The 12,215-nt window shown below is 42.5% G+C and overlaps 1 protein-coding gene across 1 annotated transcript; it reads right to left on the reverse strand.

Annotated features, from left to right (window-relative positions):
- Positions 1-11,078: 11,078 nt before the first annotated feature.
- On the reverse strand, positions 11,079-11,477 carry LOC311170184 (P2Y purinoceptor 2-like; the record flags this gene model as incomplete). Its single annotated transcript, XM_084232580.1, has 1 exon — positions 11,079-11,477. One exon carries the CDS (start codon positions 11,475-11,477, stop codon positions 11,079-11,081), a length of 399 nt encoding a protein of 132 aa, XP_084088706.1.
- Positions 11,478-12,215: the final 738 nt, after the last annotated feature.

Below are 12,215 nucleotides of genomic sequence, written 5' to 3' on the forward strand. Positions count from 1 at the left end.
AAATAAAGGGAAAAATAATTGGGTTTTAAATTGCCTCCTCAGAAGAGACTGTATAGTATTTGTGTAATTTCTGGGAGGGTAGATTTCTGTCTTAAATACCTGTGCTGGGCTCATCCTTTATTCTCTTTTCCTTTTCTTAACTAGTTGAGATAATTCTTCATGTTACCTGGTGTTAACGTGTTATATTCTGTGTTCTCTGACATATTTGGAACAGATGTGTAGTGTGACTTTTAAGTTAAAACTTTTCCATGAGTATATGCTAAAATATAATAGTGATCCTATTTCCTGGTATTTATATTTTTTTAGGCCATTGAAATTTTCATGTTTTAAAAAACTAATTTGTAAATATATATCATGTGACTTTTGTGAATTTTGAGTAGGTTAAAATCTGATAGAACAGGTTGTGATTTTGGGGGGTTATAATTCTTGGCCATTTCAAATTCCCTTTTAAAATAATTCTAGAAACACATTTTAAGAACATCAGAAGTTTTTAATTAATTAATTTATGAATACATGAACTGGGGTTTACGTCAGAGTTTGGGGGGTGAGAGGATTCGCCGAGACAGAATGGGGAACAGAACAGATGGATCTACTGAAATACACTGCTGAGAGGAGTAGTGGGCGAGATAGGAGAGGTCTGCTGCGCCATGTGGGTTAGCTTCCTGGCTGGGGATTGAACTCATACCACAGTGACTAGCAATAGCTTGATAGCACTGAGACTTTAACCCCTGTGCCACCAGGGAGGCCCAGAAGTATTTAACTTTTAACTATCTTTATGGCAGTCTTGTTTTATTACATCAAAAAATGGAAGCAACATTAATGTTCCGAAATAGGGAAATGGTTAAATATATTTCTGTATAACATATTGTTATAATCATGTTTTAGGAGAGTTTTTAATGTCAGAGATACTTAACATGCCATGTTATGTAAACAAAATATAAAAATTTATCTTCAAAAAATATGTAGGCATGTGTATTTCTTAAGCATGTTATTTATATTAAAAAATTCTGAAAGAGGGGCAACCAGAAGGGGAAGGTTCCAGTGGGGTGGGAAGGGGCCCAGTGGAGCATGGTGAGGGCATGGCCCAAAGATAAGCATTTGTGAGGGTTTGGATCTGTAACCCCCACAGATGCTATGATGTAAGCCAAATACCTCAATAAACATAATTAAAAAAACAAAAAATTCTGAAAGAATATTGCCAATTCCATTTTAATGCTAGTGTTATAAGAATTTTTTCTTTTTTGCTATTCTGTATTTTCCAAATTTTCTACATTGATTCTATGTTCGTATAGTCAAGAGAAGTTAAAAGACTGTTCTGCAAACTCTAACTTTTTATATTTGTTGCTACATGTTTTATAAAGTTTATGATTTTTATTTTGTAAACCAGATAGAACTTAGTTTTTTTCCTTTTTGATAATTTGTTGCATTATGTTTTGCAGATGAGAAGTTTAAATGACTGTCATGAGTATGGACTGTACACATCATTGGTTGAAACCACTTTTTGAAGATTTAGAATTTAGTCATTAGGGGAAATAATGGTCTGGAATGTTATTGTATTTCAGATATACCTACTTCAAGGTATATTTGTGAGGACTATTTTAGCCTGTGTCTTTGTCTTGTGGGTTACTGAAGAATTCTGCTTTGGAACAGATAATCACAGTGACAAGTTTAGAAGATCTCTCTGGAACGTGCTGATGAACCTCAGTGAGGACAGTAAACCATGGAGAACATTGGGTCTTATATTGAGATGCTTTTCACAAAGTTTATCTTAGGTATATGGTCTTTTCTTTATCTTAAGCAAAGGAGAAAGGTTTTAAGGATATAGAAGGGATGTTTTCTACAGAATAAATGATGGCACTTTAATAGGCATTCATGTTTGTAATAGGAAATCTTTGAAAGATATTTTTATGAAGTGTCTTCATTTTCACAAATAGCAGGTGGTATTCTGCTCTCAGTAAGGTGAGTGGTTGTGGGCAGTGCCCTCTGAGCTGCTTTCTCTCTGTTGCTGGGCTCCCTGACTACTTAGGGACATCTTTTTGTTGTATAAACTTTCTGTACAGTTTTTTTCTTATATATAATTAACAACTAAAAAGTATTCTTTAAATAATAATAATTGTATCTACATGGGTAAATAAAAATACTGTAAAAGGAATATTTGATGACTTTTAACTTTTGTTTTTTTAAAAAATATAAAAACACGATTTTGACTCTTACTCGTGGAAGTTATCTCTTTAAGAAAATATAAGTTGGAATAAAGAAAATTTGTCTGAATAATCACTGAAGAATATGGGAGTGGCCTTTTCTCCAGAATAGGGCCTTAGGTAACACTTACATTTTTTACATTTATGTTTTATTTTCTTTAAAAAGGATTTCTCTGACCTTTGTTTACTTGACTTTTAAAAATTGAGCACTTTTTTAATTGATTGAGTCTTGGTATGTTATAAAAGATTTTTCACATGTCTATGGACCCACAGATATTTTTGACAATACTAATGTACTTAGTTGACTGTATTGTTTAAAGCACTTGTGTCACATTGTAGGCTTAGAAGTTTGTATAACTGATTAAAAGTGCATTTTCTTGTTTATTTCCACCCATTTTTCTGATTTACTGTTTATTGTGTCAATATTCAGTTCTTTTGACTTTGATTGCCCTGCAACTGTTGCAGCATCTGGTGGTTGACTGTCAGCCTCACCAGGTCCTACCTTGCGCTTCCCACCACCTCCGTGCCTCCCACCACGTGAGCTGCTTACATTTTCTCAAATGGCTCATGTTACTTCCCTTCATGGGGTTTGTGCCACGCTCTTCCCTTTGTCTAGAATAGTTTATCAGATCCTGATTTACAACAGAAAATCACACCATTCATTCTAGGAAAACACTTCTAGACTCTTTAGCCTATAAGTTCTAAAATTCTTGTTATCTTTAAAAAGCCTTTTTTTTTTTTCTTTTTAACTTACCTCAATTGTAATGAAGAATTTTGTGATAACCCTGGTGTGGGTGTCTGTCTCTTCCTTTAGAATGTAAGCTCCTTGAGGGCAGTAATTGTCCTTGTTATGTTGATAGTGGTTGTGTACATAGTGCCCGACATGCGGGGTGCACAAAATAAATATTTTTTGAATGATACATAGAGTAAATTGGAATGACCATTCTGGAGGATAAACTGACAAAATTTGTAAAAATTCCTAAAAGGGATGGTGGAGTGCTTACCTGTTGGCTTAATTCCATTTCTAGGTCATTTATCCCAGGAATCAGATAGATATACACATGCATGTAAATATATTTTAACAAAGTGCGTTTATTGCAAGTTTGTTTATAATAACCTAACATAGGAAGCCACACACATGGATAAGAACAGATTTGTTAAGTTTGTTGTATCCCAGGCATAGGGTGAAGTATTAGGCAGTCACTAAGTGGTGTCGTTAATGAGAGCATGCCGACTTGGCCTGGCATTCATGGCATACTTACGTGGATGATTCAGAATGCTGCCATTTTTAGTAAAACAAATGCAAACATGCCTGAAGGGTGCTAAGTAAGTCAGGGTCTCTAGGTGGCGACTTTTTCTTGGTTTATATTTTCTAATTTTCAACAATAGTGTGTCATAAACATTTTTTAATATAAATTATTTTATTTTATATAATTCTTACATCATTTTTCATTTTTGCATAATGTATGCATTTTCATTTTGGTTATATTCCCCATACAATTCCCACCCTCTTATTCTGACCCTAATCCCTCTTCTCCTCTCTCTGCTCCCCACTGTAGTGTGTCTCTGGTCTATAGCTGCTTGTTGATTTTGATTTTTTCTTTCTTACAGTTATTCTTTTTCCTGGTCCCTTATTTAGGTTTTCTAGATTCCTGCTATGAGTGAGACCATCCGGTATTTTTCTTTTTCTTTCTGGCTTATTTCGCTGAGCATGATCCCTTCCAGCTCCACCCATGTTGCTGCAAATTGCATGTGTTTATCTTTTTTGATTGCTGAGTAATATTCTGTTGGGTATATGTACCACATCTTCTTTATCTAGTCATCTATTTTTGGGCATTTGGGTTTCCAAAGCTTAGCTATTGTAAACAGTGCTGCTATTTACATAGGGGTGCAGGTGCTCTTTGGAATTACTGTTTCTGTGTCCTTTGGGTAAATACCTAGGAGTGGAATTCTGGATCATATGGAAGCTCTATCTTTAGTAGGTTGAGGAATCTCCACGCAGCTCTCCATAGTGGTTGGACCAGTTTGCACTCCCACCAACAGTGCAGGAGAGTTCCTTTTTCTCCACATCCTCGCCAACATTTGTTGTTGCTAGTTTTTTAAATATGTGCCATTCTCACTGGTGTAAGATGGTATCTCATGGTAGTTTTGATTTGCATTTCCCTGATTACAAGTGATGCTGAACATTTTTTCATATGCCTGTTGGCCATTTGCATTTCCTCTTCAGAGAAGTTTCTTTTTAGCTCTTCTGCCCATTTTTTGACAGGATTATTTTCTTTGTTGTTGTTGAGTCTCATCAGCTCTTTGTAGATTTTTGTGATCAGTCCTTTCTCATTAGTGTTGTGTGCAAAATTTTTCTCCCAGTCGGTGGGGTTTCTCTGTTTTGGTTATTGTCTCTTTTGCTGTGCAGAAGCTCTCTAATTTGCTGTAGTCCCAGCTGTTTATCTTTGCCTTCACTATCACTGCTTTGGGTGATGTGTCTGTAAAGATGTCTTTGATGTGCATGTCATGTAGTGTTTCGCCTATATTTCCTTCTATGTATTTTATGGTTTCAGGTCTTATGTCTAGTTCTTCAATCCATTTTGAGTTGGTTTTTGTACATGGTGTGAGGTAGTAGTCAAACTTCATTTGTTTGCGTTTAGCGACCCAGTTTTCCCAGCACCATTTATGTAATAAACATTTAAAGTAACCTCACAAAGAACATAATTCAGCATGTTTAGTGCTAGTGGTTGAAGTGTATTGTTCAGAGGGGAGAAAGCAACTGTTTTTCCTGAAGGCAGTGGGAGCTTTTGGAAGAGTTTTATGTTGTGGATTGCTAAGACAGGGTTTACGTTTTAGGAAGATGATGCTTGAAGTGGAGGGAATAGATTGGAGGCTGAGCATTGGAGCAGGAAAGGAAGGGGATGGATTGGAGCAGGAGAATGGTTAGTGGGTTGGGACAGTGATGTTTGGTTGGGTGAAAATGTGATTATGGCATTGTGCAGTGGGGGAGAGACCAGAATTAAGCATAAGCCCCAGGTCTAACGTGGTTGGTGGTATCATTTCACCAAAAAGACCACAGGCACAAATGAGCAGATTTGGGAGGAAAATGGTCTCAGTTTCTGGCTCAGTGGAATTGCAGTCCCCAAGGGACTGTTGGTTGGACAGAAACAGGTTTGAAATGGGAAGGAGGTTTGGGGGCATCCATGGGATCATCTGGGGAGTTGGTGAGATTGCCACAGGAGGAGCGAGGGAATGAGGAGAAGAGCTGAGGAGCAGAGTGAGTTCTGGGGTGGACCCACCCCCATTTTAGCATGGGAGCAGGGGGAGGAGGAAAGAGAAGCAGGAGAGGGCTTCAAGGAGAGCTTAAGGGAGTGAATGACCTGAGAGAGGTTGGGTGACTAGCTGGAGGGGTCTGACTGCCTGATTTGCAACTGGGAGTCCTAAGTGCCTTGTTCAAAACATTACAGTGGATGTAGTGGGGGATGGGCAGTAGCTGGCTTGCGAAAATTTGAAGTATGGATTCAAGGTAGAAATTACAATAAAAAGCTTTGCATGTCCTCACAAGAAACTTAGGCTATAAAAGAAGAGAGAACAGAATCTTCTGTGGCTGTTTCTCTGATTATTGAGTTAGTGCTATATAAAGCTCTCTTTGTTAATGCATTTTTCCACTCTTGGACTGGAACATTCTTAGACTCTGGGTTCTTAATTTTCTTGAAGTGGCACCTTTTGCTTTTTGTTCATGATTTAGCCACTGTAAAAATGCTGTGCTGCAAAGTGCTGCTTCCTATCATGAACTTCTTGGGACCATTATCTTTGAAGCTAAAGTTTGATACATTTTCAAAAACCCTCAGCAAAACAAAAAGTTGAGAAATCGAAGTACTAAGGAAATTTTGGCTTGTTTACAAGAAAGTAAAAGATAACGAGAATACATAACTATAAGTTTAGTTTATGCTTCATTACAAACACCTCTGAAACATTTTCCCACTATTGTCTTTGAAATATGAGCTGAAAAGTGAGAATGCTTGCAGGTATTGTGTGTTCTGGAATTGGAAAGGGTGAGTGTTAGGACACATAAATCCCCAACCACTCATGATTCAGTTTTATGGATAAATTGGATTTAGGCAGTAATTTCAGAAAAACATACTCAGGAGAATCATTTTCTGTATGTTCATTTGTTCCACAGAGATTGAATGAGTGCTGGTATAGTCAAGCCTCTGCCAGATCTCTTAGGAGTGCAGATAAGAGGATTTGAAGAAAGCCTCCTGTACTTGATAGGAGAGGGTTATGCCTTCAGAGGTGTGGATGAAGAGAAGAGGAGAGAATGACTTTTGATTGGTGATCAGGGAGGCTTCCTGGAGGAGGTGGCCTTGGAGCTGTTTGCTGAGAACAGCTGTCATTCTCTCTGACTCACCTGTTTCATATGACACCCCCTTTATGGCTCTTTTTTCTGGAAACTTCTCATTTGGTTTTCCTAGCTCTGCTTCCAGTCAGCCTTTCTTTTCATGGCTCTGTTTCCAGTCAGCATTTCTTTTCATGTCCTTCTGTTCTTCCTTTTCCCTTCTTCCTCAGAGATATTTATGTCTGTGTCTTCAAATATTTGTCAGATATTGGACAGGGGTATCTAAACCCAGAGCTTGTGCCAAAACTGTCTCTGAACCTCCGTCCTTCATTTCCAACTTGAGGTCTCACTAGTAGCTCACGTTTAACTCTCCCCTCAAGACAGCCTGTTCCCTCTTTCCTTCCCTCTCATCTTCCCCGCCTCGGTACTTACCTTCCTTTCTCCTTCCCCAAGGACTATGCAGTGGCTACTCTGCTGGGTGCTAGTTTATCATCCATCTGAGTCCTCAGGCTTGGAGTTTCAATGTTATTTTTATCTCTCCCTTAACCGCTCAGGTCTAATCATTTAATTTCTCTTCATTTCCAATATGTTTTAAAATCTTTAGTTCTCTGCATTATTGATGTTCTTAGGTCACTGTGGTGGTCTTTTAACTATAACTACCATCCTCCTCTTCCTCTTTATTATCAGCGTCTCTCTTGCTTACCGAGGGTCTGTCACATTGAGAATGTTGCCAGGAGACCACGTTCTATAAATTGGAAAAGGAGCAGTGGGCACGATTACATAGACCTGAGGTGATGAGGAGCCCATCATCACCTCCAAGGTGATGAGTCCTAGAGGGTTAGTGCAGAAGACCTCAGCTAGAACTGGTGTTGGGAAGACCTGTGGAGGGGAGCACTCACATTCTACCATTGGTGATGATCACCCCAATAGGCTCAAATGTCAGTTACAGCCCCCTAAACAGGAAGTGCAATACTCTCCTATCCAGCGGGTTATGCAGCCACTAACCCAGCTTCTAGAAACCCACCAGCTGTGCAGTCATCCCAGCTTTTAACTCTCCCCAGTGAACTTTCCTGCTGCCTCTTACTCAGGCCTGCCTCGTCCCCTCCTCCTTTCTGTATAAAGCTTCCATCCTGTGTAACCCGCTTGGAGCAGCTCTCTCATGCTCCATTTACGAATCACTTAATAGAGAAATTAGGACTGTGTTTACTCAGTTACATGCAGTTTTTCACAGCCCAGCAGGTGAGTTAGCGGCACAGTGAGATGGGAGACCCCGAGGCCTGGGGAAGATGAGGACTTGGGGGTTTGGAGGAAGGTTGGGCTAGGTTGTTGAGTGCAAATGGGGCCTCCTTGGTAAACAGTGAGGGTGGTATGGAAACAGCTGACAAGTTAACTGGGGACTAGACTGATGGGTTATGCCAGCATGAGCAATCTGGGCTGTGTCCTGTAGATGTGAATTTGTGGGAAGGATGCAGATAGAACTGGGGGCGGCATGTGTGAAAAATGCTGTTAATGGAAGCCTGGAGGTGTACAGGTTGGCTGTGAAGGGATGACCAATTAGGAGACCTCAAAGGAATTTGAATTCTTACCAACTTTAAGTAATTCATCCATGTGGAGGGCTACCAGGTTACATTCTGAGTCCCCACCTTGATCATGCCACTCTCCTGCTGGTGGCTCCTTGTGTCTGTGATGTTTCTTTGGTTAGTGTGGGGCAGCCCCTGTCATCAGTGCTGGAGCCCCCCTTCTAGCACTGTCTCCACCTCCCCTCAGGAACCAACCATTGGCACTCATCAATTTCCCATTTTCTCCACCTCTTGGAAAATGCTCTGCTAATAAAAATTTCACTTAAACTTCAGTGTGCTCACACTGTCTTTCATCACCCTCTCACCCCCACCCCTGAAACAGCCCCAATACTTACTGCTTGTATTATTCATTTTTGATTCATTGGCAGTTGACATAAAATTGCTAACTTGTGCTTATGTTTGTTTTGTTTCTCCAACCATTTGTAGCCTCCTTAGGCTGGCACTGTGCTTGGCACTTTTGTAGGTGCTGCAGCTGTTATATTTGCATCCAGTGCTGCCCCTGCTGTATTCTGAACATAATATTTGCTGACTTTTGCTTTTATTTCAACCTTTCCAAACAGCCAGATAGATACTGCGAGGTGCTTGGGCCCTGGGGCAGGTCACTGCAGATCCCAGGTTTCCCCAGGGAGGGTGGGCATGAATGGGAAGGTTCAAGAGGAACTTAGTCTCTTTGAGTCTCCTTGTCCCCTTTTCAAGGTGGGTTTTCAGTAACGACAGACAGGGCAGTTGAGAATACCCCGTGACTTCTGCCAGGCAGTGGGGTCCTCACAATGAAGTCCTTTCCCCATAGGGAACAGCCTTGATTCCTGCATATTGAGATAACTGTACCTGAATGCTAGGATGCAGTGTTCACTGAGCTAAAATACTTGGATCCCAGCTGTTCAGAAATAAGTTAAAAATGGATGCTTATACTTTGATGGTAAGTAGGTCAAAAATCTCTGTAGAAGCACAGTTAGCATTATATGGATCAGAGAAGTAATTGCAAGCACATAGGTTAACGATGACTAAAGGCTGTAAAACCTTGGTCAGCGGTGTAAAAACACTTGTTTATTTTCAGATAAAGCCAGTCAGTGGTTCTGAGGGTGCTAGAGTTGTTTTCCCGCTACCTCCAGGGTTAACAGGCTGGTGGGCATTGGAGGTATTGATTGAGGGGGATGTGGGATGGCTTTAAGCTTTCTTGAGCAGTACACCATTCTTCAGTTCTGTTAAAGCTTTATTAATTTGTAAGGGGTGTTGTGGAACCTGTAGGTTGGCTGAATCTTCTCTCTGTTGTTATGCAAAGAAACAAAGCAAAATGAATAACATAACCAGGAGAGCTGAGAGAATGTGCAAAAGAGCAAACAGTTTTAAGCTCTCAGCTACTGTGGAAGCACTTACTTATGTGGAAACAGCTGACCTGCTAATTAGAAAACATCTTGCCTATTCATTAAACTAATTATCATAAGGAATTCTGCTAGGCATCACTTAGTCCAGTTCTAATTATTGTGTGCCCTTGAAAGCAATAAACTGCACTTTTAGAATAAAATTTTACAATGTAGATACATACATGGTTTACTAGACACTTCCTGTAATTAGGGCGGGGTAGTAATGAAAGATCACACTGGGGTTTTATGAAAGACATAGCCACCCACCTTTGCATAGGGAAATAATAATGAATTATTAAATAATGCATGTTTAGATCTGAACTCTGGAGATCACTATTGTTTAAATATGAGAGGTTCTTTTAGGGTTACCTGTTGGATTAGTTTGGATTTTAAGTTTTTTTTTTTGTTTTTTTTTTTAAGAGAATGAACATTGTATGATTTAAGATTGTGGTAAAGTCTTGGGTCATAAACTGAGACATCGTGTTAAAATAAATGCCATCATTCCTGCACCCATTTGTCCCTGTAGCCCCTGCACCCTGAGGAACTGTTGCAAACCTCCACCAGCATGCTGGCTGGGAAGTGCACTAGAAAGAGCCCCTGTTCATGGCCCATCACAGTGCTATGGAACTGTGCTGACCTGGGCTGTGCTGTGCTGTTCAGGAGAACCTGCTGGCTCTTGGGGGCTCTCTGCTCCCATCTAGGGAGCCTGCATTCTGGTTCACAGCTGTCACCAGCAACGAGATCGGGCAGGACAAGTTCTTTACAGCTCTGCGCTGCAGTCTCCTTATCTGTGTGCGCTACGGGAGCTTCCATCCCAAGGGCTGTTGTGAGGATTAATAGTTACTCCTTGTAAAGTGCTCTTACACAGAAAGGGCTTTGTTCACTCACCATCTGCACACCCACCACTCTTTTCCCCCTACTGCACATACTGTGTACCGGGCCCTGTGGTGGAGGCTGGCATTGGGGGTACAGTAGATGTTCTCCTTATCCTATTGGAGTCTTTTCTGGGGGAAGGAAGCAGATAAGTAAATGAACTCACAAGCTTAGGTGCTAACAAGTGTTAAAAGACGAAAGCGAGGGCCTCTCTGGTGGCACAGCGGTTGAACGCTGGGTCGCGAAGCTGCCTGCAGCCTCTGCAGCGCCGGTTCGATCCCCAGCTGCTCCCCGGCCACCGGGCGAGGGTCCCACATGGCGCGCAGACCTCTCCTGCCGCCCGCTGCTCCCCTCAGCAGTGTACTTCGGTCCTTCTGCCTGCTCTGCTCCCCACTCTGGCTCTGGTGAATTCTCTCACCCTCCCACGCTTCTGACTGTACCCAGTGCTTGTATAAATAAATAAATTAATTAAAAAAAAAAAAAGATGAAGCCTTGCATTTAAAAAAAAAAAACAAAAACGAAAGCGAGATATAACTGAGCAGGTTAAGGGGTAGAGGTCAGCCTCAGGGTGCTGAAGTCGCTGAATCAGATACATTAGCTCTGAAATAAACTTTCCTTTGTGTCGGAAGCTGTCTTCATAAATTTAAAAATCTCTAATGTCAGTCTGAAATCTTTCCGGAGGACATCACCAGTATCTTTAACCCTCTCCCACTAGCCCCCAACAGTTTCAAATTCAATTTCAGCTCATTTCCTGCAGACTGCATCTGGCCCTCACCCAGATCTGCTGCCCCCTTGGCCTCTGTCCCGCCTTGTTCTGCCTCAGATCCTGCAGGAGCCTGACTCTGTTGCCACCTGACAGAAAGTATAGGACTGGGTTGAGGTAGCTGCTCATGCTCACCAGCAGCCTCCACACCTTGTAGGCCAGGCTGGCCGCCTTCAGGAGCCGGCAGTTGCGAGAAGACAGGAAGCGGAGCGTGAGGTAGAAAGAGCAGGCGAAGTGGAAGAGCAGGAAGCAGAGGGTGAAGAGGCCACACATCAGCAGGACGGTGCAGGTGGCCTTGGCCTGGGCTGCAAGGCCGTTCCTCACCAGCATCTCCTTGGGCTTGGCCAGGCTCCTGAGCATCAGTGAGTAGCACATGGTGATGACCAGGTTGGGCAGGACGAGGCCCGACAACGTCAGAACGACGCCGTAAGCAAAAAAACAATGGAAGTTCTCGGGGCTGGCAGGTCGTAGCAGACTGTGTGGTCATTGATGTGGTCAGTGTGGGAGAAGAGCAGGGTAGGCAGCAGCTGGAGGACCACCAGGGCCCAGGTGGTGGCGGTGGGTGCAGAAGGGAAGTGCTGCACAGAGATGCAGGTGAGCAGCAGGATGCCCATGTACGGAGATGCAGGTGAGCAGCAGGATGCCCATGTACGGAGATGCAGGTGAGCAGCAGGATGCCGGTGTATGGAGATGCAGGTGAGCAGCAGGATGCTACCGCACAGGTTGGTGTAGAACAGGAAGCAGACCAGCCGGCACAGCCGCTCCCCAAAGGGCCAGTTGCCCTCCAGGGAGTAGGTGACGATGAGGAAGGGTAGCATCAGCATGTACAGGAGATCGGCCACCATCAGGTTTGCCAGGTAGATGGTGGCGCAGCTCCAGCGCTTGGTCCGGGGCCAGGAGAGCCACAGGACTGTGCCATTGAGGGGCAGGCCTAGCATGAAGATGACGCTGTAGGTCAGGGAGAGGTAGACCTGCTTGTAGTCCTCCGACAGCTGCCAGTGTCTGTGATCCCCTGAGGTGTTGGCGGCTGGCAGCCCCATGACCAGGGAGGCTCTGCCTGGGCCCAAGGCCGCTCTGCTCCCCTGGAAGGGATGGACCAAGGACAGCCCAGCA

Source organism: Talpa europaea (assembly GCF_964194135.1).
Source record: "Talpa europaea genome assembly, chromosome: 4".
In the NCBI taxonomy this organism is placed as follows: Eukaryota; Metazoa; Chordata; class Mammalia; order Eulipotyphla; family Talpidae; genus Talpa; species Talpa europaea.